The sequence below is a fragment of the Halichoerus grypus genome, chromosome 3 (assembly GCF_964656455.1).
Source record: "Halichoerus grypus chromosome 3, mHalGry1.hap1.1, whole genome shotgun sequence".
NCBI lineage: Eukaryota > Metazoa > Chordata > Mammalia > Carnivora > Phocidae > Halichoerus > Halichoerus grypus.
Window position 1 is genome coordinate 56,043,860 of NC_135714.1, and position 21,426 is coordinate 56,065,285.

A 21,426-nucleotide genomic window follows, 5' to 3' on the forward strand; every position below is an offset into this window, starting at 1 on the left:
CAAAAATCCAGTAAACTAATGAACTTTGGAGGTAGAGAATTTTTCAGCCATTTAATCCTTAAAAGCAAATAACTTCCAAGGCTGAAAAATCTGAGGTTGACTTTCAATAATCTGAGGCTGTCTCTGGATAATTTCCAGAGACACATTTTTTTCCAATGTCTTCTAAACATGGCTAGGTGTGAATGTGAGGTCCCAAAATGCAGTAGTCAATTTACCACCATGTTGAGGATGAAGCTGGCACACAGAGAAAGGCAGACTACTCAAGTGAACCATAGAAAAATGGAGCTGGATCCATAGAATTAAGGCCACCCTGAAACCTTCCCAATTTCGGAACTTTATTACTTTTTTTTTAAAGATTTTTATTTATTTATTTGAGAGAGACATAGAGAGGGAGAGCCATAGAGAGAGTGGGAGAGAGAGAAGCAGACTCCCCACCGAGCGGGAAGCCTGATGCAGGGCTCGATCCCAGGACCCTGGGATCATGACCTGAGCCGAAGGCAGAGGCTTAACCGACTGAGCCACCCAGGAGCCCCCGAAACTTCATTTCTGTGAACCAATAAATTTCCTCATTGTTTCAACCAGAAATAGTTTGTATTCTGCCGTGTGTAACTGAAAGCATACTGTCTGATATGGCATCAATTACACTTTTACATGTATTCAAAAAGCTGAGAATAGGGCCTTGGAGGAGGAGAAGAGTGCCTTGGAGGAAGAGAAGAGCACCCTTGATTGGGGAGGGAGGGGTCTAAGAAGTCTGGACAGTCTGTGTCAGTTCATGGGTATGTGTGTAGAAGGGGGTGAGGGCAGCAGACTGATTGGAAGAGGAGGCAAGAGAAGAGGAAGGAGGTCAATGAAAAATAAAGATAAATTTCATACACTTATTAGCCCAGCTCCTTCTAAGTTGTTTGGACACTTTTAACTTTGAAAGGAAACTCAGAGCATAGTCATTAACCTGTAAATAAAAATAGTAATTGCTGCTTTTTATAATTAAATTTCAGATAGCACTGTAGTAGAGCAGTGTTTCTCAAACTCCAGGTTTTCTCATAACATGTTTAGGTATTTGTCATGTCCAAGTCATGTCATGTCTAAGTCCTATTTTTACCTGGTATTTTCTTTTAAATCAGTAATAACCGAGGGTTATTTTGCCCCTGTGAGGGCATTTGGCAATGTCTGAAGTTATTTTGTTTGTCATAACTAGGTGCTACTGGCATCTAGTAGATAGAGGGCAGGGATGCTACTAAAAGTCCTATAATCCACAGCGTGGCCTCCCACAACAAAGAATGGTCTGGTCCACAATGTCAGCAGTGCGAAAGATGAGAAATCCTGATTTAAATCAGCTCATTTTCGGGGCACCTAGGTGGCTCAGTCAGTTACGTGTCTGCCTGTGGCTCAGGTTGTGATCCCAAGGTTCTGGGATCAACCAGGATCCCTGTGTCTGTTGGGCCTCCCTGCTCAGTGGGGAGTCTGTGTCTCCTTCTCCCTCTGCCCCTCCCCCTGCTCATGCTCTGTCTCTCTCTCTCAAATAAATAAAATCTTTAAAAAAAAATCAGCTCATTTTCTCCTAAACTTCATAATAACTAACATTTATTGAGCAACAGTGTGTTTTGAATATTGTTCTAAGTGCTTAATATGCAATATCTCATTGAATCCACACATTAACCTATGTAAATATTACCATTAAACCTATTTTACAAGTGAGAAAACTGAGGGTTACTTAATGCCCAAGGTCTAATAGCTAGTAAGTACATGAACCTGAATAGTATGATGCTAGAGATCCTGAGCTTAACCAATGAGATCTAATTTCTATCACTACTATAAATGAAAACCAGTATCACATGCTTCAAACAGTAGAAGCAAATATAAATAAATTCAATAGGAGCACAGTGTTATTAAGCTCTAGCTGAATATTGTCGCCTGGTGGAGTCTCTGTATCTACAGCCTGTGGCTCTCTCTTAAAACCAGAGACTTAAGTGTTAAAGAGGTGTTAAAGACATGCTAGTTACTAGTATCCAACCAAAACTTCCTCCTCCATATAATCAAAAGAAATGAAGACAAATTTAAAGGGGAATAACTTTCCTAATATGTGACTCAATATTATATAATACTGTGTGTTTGTGTGTTTGTGTACCACTTAAAATCCCAACTCTTCAATAATATAAAGCCCTGGGATGTTCTGATTCCCCGTGAATTCGATAGTACCTGGGTTCAAATTCTGAATCTGCTACTTACTACTGGTGTTATATTAGGTGTGATTTAATACCCTCATTCATAGAACTAGGACAGTAGCCTCTGCCTCAGAGGGGTGTGGTGAGAATTAAATGAGATACAGACTCTTGCAAGATTCCTGGCAGAAAATGACACAGCATAAAATAAATATTCGTTCCCCTCATTTCCTGAGGATTCTGTGGTCTCTTTCCAGTACTGGCTTAGATTTTCATATGCTCGCACGATTATACAAGCTCTCTAAGAGCCATGGCAGGACAGGCAGCCACAGTTGGCTCCAGACTATTACAGCAAACAAAGAGCTGCTTTCAGTCCTATCCCGAGGAGCTATTAAGGCCTCTTGGGAGGCACTGGCCTTTTGAGCTGTGCTGTGTGGCCACCAACCATCCCTTCCCACCCCCCAGCCTCCTGTGAGAGTTGCTGATGATCCAGGGAAGATTTATGGAAATTGTAAGCATGTAGACCCCGTGACAGTAATTCTAATAGATGGCGCAAGTCCCTGGAGATTGCTGGAGGGAGGAAAGAGGCCACGGAGAAGGAGGAGCCTTTGTCCCTCGGAACAGAGTTGTGGCTCCATCTTAATTTCTTTACACACACACACACACACACACACACACACACACACACACACACACACCTGCTCCAATTTTAGACCTGCCATTTGACCATGCAGTCATTGAGTTATGGCTAAAGGCTATACTTTAAATATTCCCAGCACTTCCTATAGATTTAATTTGCAATTCTGTGATATCAAGTAAAGCAGAGTTCAACAGAACATTGGTATTATTTTCTGCTTGGTGGTCAGAAGACCCTTTTTGTCTTTATGCTGTGACTCTAGAATTTCTTCACTACTTGATTCCTGATAACTTTACTCTTCTAAAATATTGCTTTAATAAGGCTTGAGATTTCATGCCATAATTAGGGATGATGAAAATGCAGATACAACTAGAGTTAATGCACTGCCAAATTCAAAGTATCTCCTCCCCACTAGAATATAAACTTCTTGGGGTCAGGGAATTTGTTTTGTACCCTATTATATCCCCCTAAGTGCTAACATAAGTAACTAGCATATGGTTAGTACTAATAAATACTGTTGAATGAATAAATGAGAGTTCATACTACGGTAGTTGGTTGTAGCAGTCAACATTTCCTTTGTTTACATATGTATTTTTTTTCATGCTTCTGGGCTTTCCACATGTGGCATCATCTTTCTGTAATGCCTTCTCTCTTCCTTTTACTCCTCTATCACCCCTTCCTGATTTGGAGAAAGTCCATTAACTCTTTAAGCCTTGTTTCTTTGGTAAAAGTCTCTGTGACCCTTATCTTCCTTCTCAAATTAACTCTTTCCCCAGCTGAACTCCTGTAGCCCTTTGCACATAATCCTGTTAGATTTTGTGCTGTAATTATTTGTTTATAGGTCAGTCTCTGGCACTAGAAATGAACTCCTTGAGGGTTGTAATGTATTTCTTTTGTATCCTCATCCTTGGCATGGTGACTAGTTTATGGTCGATCTTTAATAAACGTTACTGACTGAATGAATGAATCTTGCAAGGGGTCCTCTATCCTGCAGGGCTCCAGAAAGGTCTCAGATCCCTTATAAGGAGTGCATTACAAGATCACTTCCTTTAAATGCTTTATTTTGGATAGGAAATCTTCTTGCTCACCATGGTTTCATTCTATAAAGCCCTTCCCCTGTACTCAAATGGAATGAATGGTGTGGAAACACAGAGTAAAGCCTATAAATAAGGGATTTGGAAATGGTCAAATTTCAAGGTGGGACTGATTATCCTGGGCTGCTTCTCTGTAGATGTGTCCTGATTACCCTGATGCCATACAAACCTTAAAGGTAGTGATATTTTGGGAGGGTTGAAATATTTCTCCCAAGGAAAAACAAATGGTTGGACTATCTGGGACCAGATTCCTGTTGGTGTAGTACAGGGGAATTATATTGTGTAAAGCAGTATCTCACGTCTCCAGCTATAAGAGGATTGTGGCCTGTTCAGGTTGCTATGGTTGTGACCATGACAACTGCGAAAAACATGACAGAATGCCAAGAAGAGGGTGTGGTAATGACCATAAGCAAGAGAGAACAAATGGCCAGGACTAGGGACTGCCTAGGGTCCCCAGAGTCCAGCGGTTGTAATAGGCAAGGATTCAAGACTATATTGGAAGATCTGACTTCCACGTTTCATTATTTACATTGATGCAAACCCTGAACAGCTCGTAACTAATCTCTATTATTCATCCATTCTGCTTTAAGTAACTCTGAGGAGGGGAATGGAGATGGGGGAAGCAGCCTAAGAACATAGGGCACAATTCAAAGGCCTTCAGCTCTTGAGAATAGGCACTATTTAATTAAACCAACTGTGAATTTGTGTGGGTGAAAGTAACAGCTGCTGATTCTTAGGGTATTTTTAAGTTGCAGCCAGTTGGGATACTCTCCATGCCTATATATGGTCCTTCATGCTAAAGGACCTCATGGAGATGGGTGGGCTGAAAACACAGACTCCTTGAAACTGTATCATCATCTCTTGGTCTCTGACAGCACATAAGCAGCTTGCCCTCAGGGAAACTTCAGCAAGGTTAAAAGTTAAGCTGCACATCTGACATACTCAGTAGTGACTCTTCCATCCCCCAGCCCCCACATTGTTGCTAGGCCTCTTTGAGATTAAAAGAGACTTATTTGTTTAGTCCCTATACACTTTCAAGCTGCTTAGCTACCACATCTTATCCACAACATGCACTCCAGGCAAACGAATTTTCAGGGCACAGCAGACTGATGCGGCAAGCAAGCCTACCAGATTGAACCCCCTGAGCCCATATGCTATATGAAGCAAACCAAAACACAGCTGGTAGAGTTAATTTTAGGCTTTCTGACCTTGGCAATGTCCTATCAATTTGGGAAAAGCAGCTTTGATAGGTTCAAAAAGGACCCTTCCTCCTCCTTCTCCCAACACAGCTGCCTGGGAAAGTGGCTACATGGTTTAAGTTTAGTGGGAAAAACAATTAATTATGGCCAATAATAAACTTGACAGATCGAGAAATTCAGTATTTATTGAGCAAGTGCAGAGTCCATGCAAGAAATCTTTTATGATTTTTGTCTTATGAACTAAGATTCTAACAATTGTACTGAAAGTAACACCTTCTAAAAAGTTCTAAGACTGGCTTCTCGAAAACAAAAATCAATTTCGAAGTCATGGTGCTTCAAAACAGCAAAACTGGGCTGACAATGATAAGAGGGTTAGTAGTTTTATTAAACTATGCTGTTTATAAATATAACAGGAATTTAAATATAAGGAGTAAATATGTACTATTCATTTCTGAATGCACAGGATCCAATTTTCTGAGAACCAAAAATAGGTAAGGTCCCTGTAATATACGCTCACATATAACATGGACTTTTCCTTCCTGAAACTTATACAATTTTTAATTTTGTTTTTATTTATTTTATTGCCTGTATTTCCCAATGACCTACAGGATTCATAATTTTTTTGCTCCCAGAGGCCATAGTAGACGATAAATACTTGTTCAGTGGATAAATGATTTGCATCCCATCATTGTCTTAAATTTAATATTCTGCTGCACAAACCTCACCTTCAAAAGAATGAACAGTTTGGGAGGGTATTGGGAAGATTTCTTCTTCAGCTATAACACATTAAATAAGCTTTGTGTTTTGATACTTTATGGCTTTTAGTGATAAATGAATGCACTGAGACACACCAAGTTTCATGAACCAATCTTTTATACTTCCATTCTTTTCTATTATATCAGAATAATATGTCCTTGAGAAGCATTTGTAACCATACACTGGTTTGTGAATAAGCATACATGGTTGTTTTTAATGAAGCAAGGTACAGAATTAAAATCTGAAGAGCATTAATAAGGGTTAGGTTGAATTGCTAGGTATGTTAAGTGGGATTTTGTAGCATGCCAAAATTCATTTAGGATATATCCATTCTAATTTAGGTCATCCTGGGAATGGGGAGAGGGAAATGGGCTTTACTGAATTCAAACTGTACTTATTAGCTATGTGATTTTGAGCAAGTTAAATACATAACCTCTTAGCATTAGTTTCCTTACCTATAAATGGGGGAAGTAATACCTAACACCAACTGTATGAGGCAGTGTAAGGAATAAATTACATAAGGATAAAATATATGAAAAGCTTAGCAGAGTGACTAGACCATCAGAAATATTCAATATATGGGGGCGCCTGGGTGGCTCAGTTGTTAAGTGTCTGCCTTCCGCTCAGGTCATGATCTCAGGGTCCTGGGATCAAGCCCCACATCGGGCTCCCTGATCGGCAGGAGGCCTGCTTCTCCCTCTCCCACTCTTCCTGCTTGTGTTCCCTCTCTCGCTGTGTCTCTCTCTGTCAAATAAATAAATAAAATCTCTAAAAAAAAAAAAAAAAGAAATTCAATATATGGTGGCTATAAAAACAATCTTATGAAATAAACTAATTAGACGGAATAATTACCACATCAGTCTAGATGTTATGTAACCAAAATACTGCTGCACAACAGAGTGCATTTTATCAGGTTACTAAAGATTTGTTGCCCAGGTATACCTTTTCTAGTATTTGCTGTTCAGGTATCTATTCTTTCACAGTTAGATCACATTTCTGAATCAGAAGGGATCAGCTACTTAAGAAATATGGAGGCCCAGATTTAGCCACAGGGTTTGAATTTAGTGTTTCTTCTCTCTGGCATTAACAGCATTTGCTTTTACTTTTATATGTAAAAGAATATCTTAATATATAGGCAGAAAAACCTGGCTAATATGAGGGCAAGGAAAGAATGCTCTAGTCCAAAGAATTATTGTCTATAACAGCAAATTTTAAGTTCCCATCATTAATAATACCTTTCTAGTCCTCTTCAAAAGGAGACCTGCTATTTATTTTTCTTTTTTGTTATGGAAAATTTCAAAACAAAACAGACAGGAGAGTGTAAGGATCCTCGCGTACTTGTCTACCTGGCTTTGACAACTATCAGCTCATGGCCAATCTCATTTCATCTACACTCCTACTTCCCTCTCCTACATTATTCTGAAGCAAATCCCAGGCATAGTATTTCACCCGTGAATATTTCAGCATATATTTATAAAACATACGGGCTCTTTAAAAAAACGTAACTACAACATCATCATCACAACTGGGTAAATGGTGATCAGAAACCAGAGCTATCTGGGAAGAGAAGTAAAGAAAGAACAAACTCAGATGCTTACAGGTAATACTTTGCTATGTCTATCCTTATTGGGCATGTAAATTCCTTTTTGGAAGCCCATCTTATGGATTCAAATACTTTTTTTTTTTTTTTAACTTGTAGCAAGAATTACTACTAAACTCCACTCATTGGGCCAGAGACACTTGTGGTATTAGCCAAAGATTTGCCCCTCATGTAGCACACTACCTACACTTGTGAGTTCATTGGCCAACCAGCCTCAACTCCAAGCTCTAACAATGTGCAGGGCTTCAAATACTATTTACTTACTGAGGTCTGCATTCATGCCTCTAGTTCAGATCTCCCTACTCCCCCTTTGCACAGTAGTCAAAACTCTACCTGACATCACTACTTTGATGTCTAATAGACATCTCAAAGCTAACATATCTAAAATGGAATTTTTAGTTTTACCCCCAAATTGTGACTCATATCTTCCCTATTTCAATAAATGGCTATTTCCATTAGTTGCTAAAGCCAAAAATAATTGGAGTAATCTTTGACTCCTTCCTTTGCCCAACCTCCACAATTAATCAATCACCAAGTGCTGTTGGTTTTACCTTGAGATTATTAATTTCTCCTATTATTAATGACACTACCCTAAGCCAAATCACAACTGAGAAATAATTGGACTATTAGAATAGTCTTCTGGTTTTCCTTATAACATGTTGGCCCCTCTGGTCCATTCTCCACAAGAAGGGAGACTGATCTTTCCAAAATGTTAATCATGGATCATGAGCTGGTAATTGCTGAAGCTGTGTGATGGATTCATTATACTAATTTCTTCTCCTTTGTATACGTTTGAAATTTTCCAAATTCAAAAAAATGAAATGTTACTCAGATTATCTTATTTTACTTCTCTGCTGACTTCGCAATGTTCTTACAATAAAATCCAAATGTCTTGCCTAGGCCTGTGAACCCCAGCCTGCCCTCTGTCGACATGTCCAGCTTTATCTGATGCCATTTTTCTTGCTCACTCTGCCCAGGCCATAACCTTTCAGCTCTAAGAACTCTTTAAGCTCTTTCTTATCTTAGAGCATTTGTGCTTGTTATTTCCTCTACTAGAAAATGGTCATTCCCTCGCTCTTTGCGAGGCTGGCTCCTTCTCTTGTTTCAGGTCTTAGCAAAAATGTCACCTCCTTAGAGAGGCCTTTCTTAACCACTCCATCTAAATTAGATCCTCTCCCTTCACCATTACTATCATATTATTCTGTCTACTTCCTATCTTACCACAATTTATAACTATCTTGTTTGTTTATATATATATATATACTCATAAATTTGAATGAATCTTTTTAAAACATATTTGAAGGCATACCCACACATGTTCTATTCCATTCGTTATAGTGTCAATTCTTTGAAAAATTGGTAAATACGAATTTTAATCATCTTCCTTCATAAACAAAGATTTATAAACGAATTAAGATTTTGATCAGGGGAGTAACTTCTTGAAATTTTAAGAGGAGAGTGATATGAAATATGAATTGGTGAAGGTGAAATTGGAATTAGAAACGTCTATTTCAATATACCCCCTATTTGATTCTAAATTTCCCAATGCTTTTGAATCCAAATAATTTTAAGGACAGCCATGGTTTGATTTAAATGTTTAACCTCTGGAATTATATTCTGTATTATTAACATGACACCTCTATCATTTCTAAGACCAATATATTTAAGTTTTATCAGCTGTTTATTTCAGGCAACTCTCCTTGAGATATGAAAAGAAGAACTCAGCAGGTAGTTTAGCAGAGTCTCTCCTCTGCCCATCATTATCCTGATTCAGTGTCATAGAATTCATCTAAATTGTGTTAGAACATCTAATTCTAATAGAATTCATCTAAATTGTGTTTAGATGAGATTTTATTTATTTGACAGAGAGACACAGCGAGAGAGGGAACACAAGCTGGGGGACTGGGAGAGGGAGAAGCAGGCTTTCCCTGCTCTCTTTTTTTTAAAAGATTTTATTTATTTATTTGACAGAGAGAGACACAGAGAGAGAGGGAACACAAGCAGGGGGAATGGGAGAGGGAGAAGCAGGCTTCCCACTGAGCAGGAGCCCTGATGGGGGGGGGGCTCAATCCCAAGACCCTGGGATCATGACCTGAGCCGAAGGCAGACACGCTCAACTGACTGAGCCCCCAGGCACCCCAAATAGCTGTACATTATTTAAGTTTTGTTCAGATACTTTGAAAACTTACCTGTGGATTTGATGCATGTTGTGAATAAAGAAGATGGACATCTCTTGTGTGAAATAAATGGGTACTCGAATTGATAATGTTGTGGTAGGCTGCTCATCAGTGGCAATGCTGATTAAGCATTTATGGGGCCCAAGACCATTATAACCATTGGACCTTCTGCTGCACAAAACATTCTAGAGGCTGATTCAGTATCCGTTATACAGAGTCCTGCATTTCGGAGTTAAGGGGTTCAGGGCCAGGCTTTATAATCTATTAAAGAATGCTCCACATACCTTGAATATGTCACTACAGCAGTTTTCCCAGCTACTGATGACAGCCTAACTTGCCTGTCAAAACACTGATGGACCCTGACCTGTCCTAGTTCAGGGTTTTAAGATACAACCATAAAACGACAGGGAGCTTGATTTAGACTTTCTCTCTTCTGGCCGAACCACACCCAAACCATTCCAAACACGTTAAACTTCCTTCTGTTTTTATTTACTAGCAAAGAGACTCCATAACCTTTCATCATCCTTTGCTGAACACTTGCAGCGGGCAGAACTCTGGTGGCAATTCCATCCCTCACTGCAGAACCCTGACATCCCAGAGTTGAAGCCCACTTCCTTCCTAACTGCTGAAATCCAGCTAAGCAGTTCGGAGGGCTCTGCCACGACCCCCAACTGGGTGGACTGGCCTTCACTGGCCTGATGGCTCCAGTGCACTCGCTGGGCGTGGTCCGGGGCTGCAAAGATGTCCAGAACTTGGCTGACCCACGGCCACAGCGGGAGGAGGAGGGTGGGCGTGCGCCGCTCTCGCGAGAGCTCGCGGCGTGAGGGCCGCGGGGGGCTAGGGGTTAGGAGGGGGAAGAGGAGGAGGAAGAGGAGGAGGAGGGAGAAGAGGAGGAGTACGGGCAGGTGCGGCGAGCAGCTCAGCAGCCGCGGCGGCTGTTCTCCGGGGAGCAGGCGTGTGGCCCTTTCCCCGCCTTCTTTTCCTTCCCCTCCCAGTGAGTGATTCGGGCGTGCGCTTCCCACTTCCGCCCCCTCAGCCTGCCATCGGAACTAGGAAAGCCGAACAAGTTGTGGCCGTCGAGCAGCCGGCGCTCCCCTTCCTCCTCCTCTCCTCCTCCTCTTTTCTCCTTCCCTCTTCTTCCCTGGCCGCCGCCGGAACCGCCGCCGCCGCCGCCGCCCCGAGGCCTAGAGACCGCCGAGCCCCCCAGCCCACGCCGCGGCCGACATGAGCTTCTTGTTGTGAGTAGCCAGGCCCCGCGCGCGCCGGCTTTGTTCGGGAGACCAGGGCCGGGGGCCCCAGCTCGCCTTGCCCCTTGCTGCCCGAGCCGGGCATTCCCATGGAGAAGGTCTCTGGGAACATGCCCGGTGCGCTGGCGCTGCCTCACGGCTGTCGCCTCCACAACCCGCTTCGAGCTCGCCTGGAGCCCTCCAGCCCCCAAGGAGGCTCATTCTCCCCGGACCCCAAGTCCTGACACACCCCGGTGCCTGGATCTGCATTTCTCCATCACCCCGATTGTTCTCTTCTCTCTTCTCTTGGGTTTGTGGGTTTGGACGCCCAGCACAGATACCACCCACTCCCCCTTATGCCCCCTTCGCGTCGCGTGCCCGGTGGCCCCGTCTCCGTTTCACTTGCCAGTTGCATTTTTCTGGGTCCCAAGCATAGAAAATCGGGGGTTATACTTTTCCCTGTCACCCCAGCACCCCTTTAACTTCCCTCTTAGGTTTTAGGAGTGGAAAGTTGGGGTGACAAGTCCTGTGGATATAACACCCTTAATGAGGCTGCTTTCGGGTCGGGATCCCATGGGTCTTGGGGTCTGGAGCAGCTCCTTACTTCCCCGAGGCGCCCTTCTTCCCAGTGTGCTCCCCTGAAAAATACGGGCTTTATCTTTTTAGACAACCACCAAGTAGTCTGAGTATTGTGCCCCGGGGTTGATTAGGTCCGCTGGGGAGTTGTTTTGCAAATCATTTGTAAATGCCGACTTAACGTCACATTTAGGGCTGGTCATTATTTCATTTACTTAACCTTTATTGTAGATGAGTTTGGGGGGATGGGCAGAAAGATGGGATGGCCAAATGGGGGTATGGTGGCAGCAGCCAGCCTCAGGTCGTCAGTAAACAGGACATTACACCCTTGGAATTCCTCTTTTGAAAGCTTCGTTGTGATTCACCTATGTTTAAATCGGTGGTTAGAAAGCTCATAAAAACTCAGAGATTGAAACTCGCACCATATACTCCTTTACTGTTGTGGATAGAATAGCATTTTTCTTCACAACAATAACAATAGCAGTTCTGTTCCGATTCTCCCACCTGTAATTTTTAGTCATCACATTGGCACTTGGATCCTGAGAATTTAATTAACTCTTAATTTCACGTGCTCAGATGTAGAATATTAATCGTTTTTCAAGCATTCAAGCAATACTGAGTGATCACAGAAGGCTAACTGGCAGGCCGAATTGCTGTTTCTCATATGCACAGGAGGCCTGGCTTGTGTCACCCTGCCTAACGTATGTGAGTTTGTGAAATCTCTTTCTTAGGCTCATCCTAGAAGTTGATTCTGAGTTTGTCATGTAGGTAGTGCTAGATGAGAGGGCTGGGTGACTTCGTGAAAGACTTTGTTTCCTATTTTAGATTGACTCAAGATACCCAGGTATCTCAGCTTGAAGCTTCTCATGTTGACTATATTTTACATTGCTGGTGTTTGATTTCTTCAAGAATTTAAAAGCTGTCTTCAGAATAGCAATGTAGGTGATGTCCGTGACTGCTGCTGATGGGCTTATGTCTCTTGGAACTCATAGCTAAATTGGTTGGAGCAGGGAAGAACCATATTTGGCTGAAACTAGGCGATGGAGAAGGTTTTGGTGGTATTTTCTGAATACAAATAGAATAGTATCCTATTTTTACATGGCTCAGTATTTAATAGTTACAGAAATGCAGTGGACAAGTTCATTTCTCCTGAAGCATACTAGTTACATAAGAAAAATCTTGCCATAACGAATATATATATATAGCACCTTAGAGGGTTTGTACTATTTGGAGCACAATTTTGCAGTCGGGTCTCATGTAGCAGTTAATGTATTACCAACATATTTAGCCATTGTGCTTGACAATACAGAAAAGTAAATCCAACCTTCCTGGTTTGGGGTTTTGTACACCAGTAGTTTAAAATCTAAAGTGGAGATCTCATAGATAGAAATAATTATTATCAGACGTGAAAGAACAAAGTTTTGGTTATTTCATATATATGTTATTTGGTATAGCTTTCTGAATATTATTTCTCTATCAGTAGGTAAGCAGAGAAATTAAGAGTTGCAGGTTAGGAAATAAATATAAATATTTTCCTCTAGTTCTTGGAAGCCTACTTGTTTTTTTTTTTTTTTTCTTTTCAAATTATCATTTTCATCTTCTTTTTTTTTTTTAATTTTTTTTATTGTTATGTTAATCCCCATACATTACATCATTAGTTTTAGATATAGTGTTCCATGATTCATTGTTTGTGCATAACACCCAGTGCTCCATGCAGAACGTGCCCTCCTCAATACCCATCACCAGGCTAACCCATCCTCCCAACCCCCTCCCCTCTAGAACCCTCAGTTTGTTTTTCAGAGTCCATTGTCTCTCATGGTTCTTCTCCCCCTCTGATTTCCCCCCCCTTCATTCTTCCCCTCCTGCTACATTCTTCTTCTTTTTTTCTTTCTTAACATATATTGCATTATTTGTTTCAGAGGTACAGATCTGAGATTCAACAGTCTTGCACAATTCACAGCGCTTACCAGAACACATACCCTCCCCAGTGTCCATCACCCAGTCACCCCATCCCTCCCACCCCACCCCCCACTCCAGCAACCCTCAGTTTGTTTCCTGAGATTAAGAATTCCTCATATCAGTGAGGTCATATGATACATGTCTTTCTCTGTTTGACTTATTTCGCTCAGCATAATACCCTCCAGTTCCATCCACGTCGTTGCAAATGGCAAGATCTTATTCCTTTTGATGGCTGCATAATATTCCATTGTATATATATACCATATCTTCTTTATCCATTCATCTGTTGATGGACATCTTGGCTCTTTCCACAGTTTGGCTATTGTGGACATTGCTGCTATAAACATCGGGGTGCACGTAGCCTTTCGGGTCCCTACTTTTGTATCTTTGGGGTAAATACCCAGTAGTGCAATTGCTGGATCATATGGTAGCTCTATTTTCAACTTTTTGAGGAACCTCCATACTGTTTTCCAGAGTGGCTGCACCAGCTTGCATTCCCACCAACAGTGTAGGAGGGTTCCCCTTTCTCCGCATCCCCGCCAACATCTGTCATTTCCTGACTTGTTAATTTTAGCCATTCTGACTGGTGTGAGGTGGTATCTCATTGAGGTTTTGATTTGGATTTCCCTGATGCCGAGCGATATTGAACACTTTTTCATGTGTCTGTTGGCCGTTTGGATGTCTTCTTTGGAAAAGTGTCTGTTCATGTCTTCTGCCCATTTCTTGATTGGATTCTTTGTTCCTTGGGTGTTGAGTTTGATGAGTTCTTTATAGATTTTGGATACTAGCCCTTTATCTGATATGTCATTTGCAAATATCTTCTCCCATTCTGTCAGTTGTCTTTTGGTTTTGTTGACTGTTTCCTTTGCTTTGCAAAAGCTTTTTATCTTGATGAAGTCCCAATAGTTCATTTTTGCCCTTGCTTCCCTTGCCTTTGGCGATGTTTCTAGGAAGAAGTTGCTGCGGCTGAGGTCGAAGAGGTTGCTGCCTGTGTTCTCCTTTAGGATTTTGATGGACTCCTGTCTCACATTGAGGTCTTTCAACCATTTGGAGTCTATTTTTGTGTGTGGTGTAAGGAAATGGTCCAGTTTCATTCTTCTGCATGTGGCTGTCCAATTTTCCCAACACCATTTGTTGAAGAGACTGTCTTTTTTCCATTGGACATTCTTTCCTGCTTTGTCAAAGATTAGTTGACCATAGAGTTGAGGGTCCATTTCTGGGCTCTCTATTCTGTTCCATTGATCTATGTGTCTGTTTTTGTGCCAGTACCATACTGTCTTGATGATGACAGCTTTGTAGTAGAGCTGGAAGTCCGGAATTGTGATGCCGCCAGCTTTGCTTTTCTTTTTCAACATTCCTCTGGCTATGCGGGGTCTTTTCTGGTTCCATACAAATTTTAGATTATTTGTTCCATTTCTTTGAAGAAAGTGGATGGTATTTTGATGGGGATTGCATTGAATGTGTAGATTGCTCTAGGTAGGATTGACATCTTCACAATATTTGTTCTTCCAATCCATGAGCATGGAACGTTTTTCCATTTCTTTGTGTCTTCCTCAATTTCTTTCATGAGTGTTTTATAGTTTTCTGAGTACAGATCCTTTGCCTCTTTGGTTAGATTTATTCCTAGGTATCTTATGGTTTTGGGTGCAATTGTAAATGGGATCGACTCCTTAATTTCTCTTTCTTCTGACTTGTTGTTGGTGTATAGGAATGCCACTGACTTCTGTGCATTGATTTTATATCCTGCCACTTTACTGAATTCCTGTATGAGTTCTAGCAGTTTTGGGGTGGAGTCTTTGGGATTTTCCACATAAAGTATCATATCATCTGCAAAGAGTGAGAGTTTGACTTCTTCCTTGCCAATTTGGATGCCTTTTATTTCTTTTTGTTGTCTGATTGCTGTGGCTAGGACTTCCAATACTATGTTGAATAGCAGTGGTGATAGTGGACATCCCTGCCGCGTTCCTGACCTTAGGGGGAAAGCTCTCAGTTTTTCCCCATTGAGAATGATATTCGCTGTAGGTTTTTCATAGATGGCTTTTATGATATTGAGGTATGTACCCTCTATCCCTATACTCTGAAGAGTTTTGATCAAGAAAGGATGCTGTACTTTGTCACATGCTTTTTCTGCATCTATTGAGAGGATCATATGATTCTTGTTCTTTCTTTTGTTAATGTATTGTATCACGTTGATTGATTTGCGGATGTTGAACCAACCTTGCAGCCCAGGGATAAATCTGACTTGGTCGTGGTGAATAATCCTTTTAATGTACTGTTGGATCCTATTGGCTAGTATTTTGGTGAGAATTTTTGCATCCATGTTCATCAGGGATATTGGTCTGTAATTCTCCTTTTTGATGGGGTCTTTGTCTGGTTTTGGGATCAAGGTAATGCTGGCCTCATAAAATGAGTTTGGAAGTTTTCCTTCCATTTCTATTTTTTGGAACAGTTTCAGAAGGATAGGTATTAATTCTTCTTGAAATGTTTGGTAGAATTCCCCTGGGAAGCCATCTGGCCCTGGGCTTTTGTGTTTTGGGAGATTTTTGATGACTGCTTCTATTTCCTTAGTGGTTATAGGTCTGTTCAGGTGTTCTATTTCTTCCTGGTTCAGTTTTGGTAGTTGATACATCTCTAGGAATGCGTTGGAAGCCTACTTGTAAGGCTACTGTGAGTGGATGGAGCTGAGGAATGTTTATGAAGGTGCTGACTCATAACTCCTTAGGGCTTTAAGACAGAAGGAAAGAATTATTGATTAAAAAAATCATTTAATGTGCCAGGCACTGATGTTGGCACTGGATATCATTTATGAACAAAACCAACAAAAATTCCTGTATTAGTTCAGCTTATGTTTTGGTAAGTGACCATAAACACTGAATGTCAGTAAATTATATTACATGGTAGAGGATGTAGGTGCCATGGAACAAAGTAGAGCAGGGTAAAGAGGTTTTTTTGGATAGGGAGATGAGGTAGATTAGGTAATCTCCAGAGGATGCCCAGATAATCAGCAGCAGTGATCCCTTTTGTAGCTTTTGTACAAATGCTGAGAATAAACTTGTATGGCATATGTAGATATGACTGGGACAAAGCTTTGGTTGTGCTGCAAATTGGCCTTTGTGTATCTTCAGATTAATAAGCTAAACTCCCAAATGTACATAGGGAACCTAATTTAACTTTGTAGACTCAAATCTTTAAACATCCTCAGCACCTGCTGTGTGCTAAGCATTGTGCAAGATGTGGGACTCCAGAGTGGTAGACAGTTTATAAATAGTCATCTGTAATAGATGCAGTACAATCATGGGGGGTCTAAGAATACGGAGCAGTTTGTTTTATTTGGGCTGGAGGAAGGCTTCGTGAAAGAAGTGATGGATAGTTAATGGGATGTATAACAAGGGTTCTCTAAAAGGGTATGGGGAACTGGAAGATTTCAGTCAGAGGAGACATCATAGAGATATGAACTTGCTTGTGAATTGTCCATTTTCAGGTTTGTCCAAGAGGCTGTGGAATTGTGGAGCTAGATGTGATCCATCCATAACATAGCTTGCTCAACCTCTTAGTAAAATGGCAAAATCATCGACATCAGGTTACCGGTCTAATTGTGGGGTTGGGTTGAATCGGAACACAGGTCTCTTAGGGTTTTTCCTCTTATGGCATTTTATGCATATAACATTCAGGGAAATTTAGGATCAGAGTGAGTTCTCAACATTCACTCAAAGTATATTGAGTGTTCTCTATGTTTCTAGCATTTTGAAATTGCTAGTCTCTTCTGACCAGTAGAATTTCACAGAAATATTTGACTTGGAGAAGACCAAGGTATTATTTCCTAATGTAGGGCTACTTGGTTGGAACAGAATTAAAACAAATACTTGTAGTTAACTTTAAAATGGAAGTTGGAGGGAAAGGTGGTTTAGGGATGTGAATGAATATAAACCAGGTCTGTTTCTGTATAGGAAGAATCAAAGAGATAGGTTGGGAAAAGAAGGAAATATTTATTGAGCATTATGCTGGGTAACTTCAATTTATCTTTTCTAAAAAATAGCAATTTAGGGACGCCTGGGTGGCTCAGTTGGTTAAGCGGCTGCCTTCGGCTCAGGTCATGATCCCAGGGTCCTGGGATTGAGCCCCGCATTGGGCTCCCTGCTCAGTGGGGAGCCTGCTTCTCCCTCTCCCTCTGCTGTGCTCTCTCTGTCAAATAAATAAAATCTTTAAAAAAATAAAAATTAAAAATAGCAATTTAGGAAAGGAGATGTAGCTGTGTTTATATGTCTGTCTCTGTCACCCTCTCCTATCTTCCCCCCCACCCCCAGTAATCCCAGCATCTTTGTTTTAAGGCAAATGAGTTGACTGACGTGAGTGCTTCAGCATCTTCACCTATGAAAGGAAGTTAATAATAATGTTATCATTGGGGCGCCTGGGTGGCTCAGATGGTTAAGCGGCTGCCTTTGGCTCAGGTCATGATCCCAGGGTGCTGGGATCGAGCTCCACATCAGGCTCCCTTCTTGGCAGAGAGTCTGCTTCTTCCTCTCCCTCTGTCTGCCGCTCTGCCTACTTGTGTTCTCTATCTCTCTGTCAAATAAATCAATAAAATCTTTAAAAAAAATAATAATAATGTTATCATTAATAATAAATCTTGCTAAGTACTTGCCATGTGCCAGGCACTAAATGTTTTAAATGATTAACTCAGTTCAGTAACTAGCAGGAACCCTAGTAATTTGTTCAGAATTATGTAGCCAGTGATACAGCTGGGGTCTGAATCCTAGCAGTCTAGATCCAGGGATCCTGCCTCATACTATTGTATCTGTAATTGATAAAATTATATAAAAAGATAGTATTCAAATAGGCGTTCATTTTAAGAGAAGTCTCTGTTCCCAGGTATTAATATTTCATAATCCTGGGACTGTTTGTTAAGGGTCACCAAGAATATAATGGTAGAAGAAAAAAATATATAAACTTTTAAATTTAATACTTTAAAATTATTTTTGACCTCCATTTTTAATGTAAAAATAATACACATGTTGGAGAAATCACAATATAGTGCTAAGAAAAAGAAGAAAATAAAAGTCACTCATAATGATTACACCTTCCAAAATAACTGTTATTTGTATTGTGTGATACAGTTTCCTAATCTTTTCTGCCATGTTTCTACCATATATAGATTAGGTTTTTCATTTGGGAATTTTTTATATCAGTAAACATCATTCAGCAACAATTTTGAATGGCTTTTGACCAAGTGTTAACAGTTTTGTTGCCTGACAACCTGATTTAATATGTTATGTTTTTTTGAGGGGGAGAGGGCATAGAGTAAGTGTGGTCATCTTTTTAGAACTACAGTTTGGGAATTGTAGATACTTGGCTGGCTTTAGTTTATTTTTCCTCTCTAATATAGGATTGCTTTTGCTTTACATTACTGAATGCAAAATAATTACTATGTGATTACTTTTACCATTACTGACTTTTTTCCCCTCTGTATAGTTGCGGAGTTTTTGTACCCTGGATTTTCTAATATACAAAAGCACATGTAGTACATCTTTTCAGCTGTATATTCGATTAGGAGGTATTGAGGCAGAATAGCTTTGGGTTACTTGAAAAATATGAAAAAAAATGGTAGCTGTTAGAAATGTTGAATTAAGTCCTACAGAGAATTCTTTTTTTTTTTAACTCTCCTTTTCTTTCCACGTTTCCATTTTTTAAAATTGAGATATAATTGATGTATAGCATTGTATTAGTTTTCCTTTGTGTCAGTTATCTAACTTAAGGCCATCTTTTATAGGGCATTTAGTTAAAAGTGTAGCTGTGAGACCTGTTCTTTTGCAGAAAGTAGTTTTTAAATTTTATTTTGAAAGATTTTTGAATTTTTAGAAAAGTTACGGGGCGCCTGGGTGGCTCAGCCGTTAAGCTTCTGCCTTCGGCTCAGGTCATGATCCCGGGGTCCTGGGATGGAAACCCCGCATCGGGCTCCCCGCTCTGCGGGAAGCCTGCTTCTCCCTCTCCCACTCCCCCTGCTTGTGTTCCCTCTCTCGCTGTCTCTCTCTCTCTCTGTCAAATAAATAAAATCTTTAAAAAAAAAAAAAAAAAGAAAAGTTACAAAGAATGGCACAAAGAATTCCTACATAGTTTTTATCCAGAGACCCTATTTAGTGTCATCTATTGCTCCCATAATGTTATCCTCAGCGGAAGGATCCAGTCATGAATCACACCCAATTTTGTTCTGCAGCCTTCTTCAAACTGAAATGTTTTCTTAGTTTTTCCTTGCCTTTCAGGACCTTGATGTTTTTGAGGATTATAGTGCAGTCATTTTGTGGAATATTCCTCAGTTTGAGTTTGTCATGTTTTCTGGTGGTTAGACCTGGTTCTGCATTTGGGGCAAAAATATCACAGAAGTGTTCCATGTTTATCTTACAGCTTCTTACCAGGTGCATATAATGTATGTTTGTCCATTATTGGAATTGATCCTTTGATTAAAGTGTCTACAAAGATTCTCCAGTGTGAAGTTATTATATCTTTTTTTTCTTCTTAGTAATTAATATTTTGTGGGGAGGTGTTTTGAGACTGTGTGACTGTCTCATACCTCATTTTGTTTTCATCCAGTAGTTTTAGTGTTCACTGATGTTTCTTGTCTAAATTATTATTATGATGGTTGTCTGTGTTCTAATTCTGTCATTGCTTTTACATTTATTATTTGACATTTCTACTGAGAACTTACTCTTCCTATTTATTTATTGATCTATCAGTGTGGGCACTTAGATTCCTATTTTATTTAATGAGTTATAATCTATAACTATACTTAATTTTGGTGCTTATAATATCTGTTTTGGCTAGTGGGAGTCTTATTCAAGCTGGCTTCTATGTCTCTTTGCTTCTCTCTGTCTTTCCTAGCTTTCTGGCACAACCAGATATTCCAGGTTTATCCTATACTTTCTCTGCCCTATTCCTGCAAATGGTCATTTCTCTAAAGGTGTTGGTTCTGTTCATTGAAAAATACTATTGAGAAAACAGAATGTAGATAATTGGTATGCTCATTACTGCAGATATGTTTCTGCTCCCAGACTCTCTCAGTGGACAGTGCTAGAAAACAACATTTCCACACACATTTACATACATAGATTTTTTTTCAACATTTCCACACACATTTACATACATAGATATTTTTTTGTATCTGTATATATTGAATGAGTTCACACTAATACCTGCAGTTCTGAGCCAAGTAGCACAGGGTTCATCCTAGCCTTCTCCCATTACATATTTTTTATTTTGTTAGTGAAAAACCAGGCTCCCATAATCCTCAACATAACGTATTTGCTCAAACCACTGTATATAGCCATTCTCCTAACCCTTCCTGGCCACCCTTCTTGTGGCATGGGCCTCCACATGTCATCCACGTCTCCTGAACATGTGCGGGCCCCTGCTTCAGCCATATTACTGTTGAAAGCAGTCTGAGACTCCACTGTGTATGGTATGAGTGTGACAGTAATCTAATCTTTTCTCTATGAATCCTGTGTTTAGGATACCTCAGATGGTGGGAGGGTTAGAGATACAGATATGTGAAAGGCCTAGCTCAATAAATTCTAGTTAAGTACAGCAGTGATACCTAGTTCATTATTGATAACTCAGCAGTGTCATGATTGCTAGTAGCTGTTACTATTTTTTATTGACATAGTCATCATTTCTGATTACTTAAATCATAGCCAATTTCTGTAGGTTTATAATCATATGTATCAGTGCTGCTTTGATTTTCTGCAGTTAGAACTTAAAAGCAGGAGTTTGAAGATAAGCAAATATTTGGGTAATAGTTTATGTCATAGCCAAGTAGCCTTATTATTTATAAAGAAAAGTTTGAATTTTCTTTTATTGCTACTATTGTTTTATCTTTCAGCCTAAATCCTTTTGTTCTCAAATTGAAATTTGATGGAAATAGTTCAGTAGTTGTGGTTTTGGGTAGTAGAGAAATATTTTTTGTGTGTTTCTTTGTAGAAGTAGGTAATGGTATAACAAACACTTTCTTGGGACACCTGGGTGGCTCAGTCAGTTAAGCGTCTGCCTTCGGCT

At 40.3% G+C, this 21,426-nt stretch overlaps 1 protein-coding gene and 1 non-coding gene across 3 annotated transcripts in view; one reads left to right on the forward strand and one right to left on the reverse strand.

The window, feature by feature from the left end:
* Positions 1-7,536: 7,536 nt before the first annotated feature.
* LOC118546186 (small nucleolar RNA SNORA62/SNORA6 family) lies at positions 7,537-7,687 on the reverse strand. The gene has a single exon (XR_004922479.1). It is a non-coding gene; the product is annotated as a small nucleolar RNA SNORA62/SNORA6 family (small nucleolar RNA).
* A 2,597-nt stretch (positions 7,688-10,284) lies between these two features.
* MOB1B (MOB kinase activator 1B) overlaps positions 10,285-21,426 on the forward strand; it is a 66,083-nt gene continuing 54,941 nt past the window's right edge. Inside the window, exon 1 of one of the 2 annotated variants that reach the window (XM_036108823.2) lies at positions 10,285-10,860. In XM_036108823.2, the coding sequence (XP_035964716.1) occupies positions 10,847-10,860 (14 nt within the window). In that variant the 5' untranslated portion in view covers positions 10,285-10,846. The remainder of the gene's footprint in view (positions 10,861-21,426) is intronic. The other variant, XM_078068747.1, reaches the window with a different exon arrangement.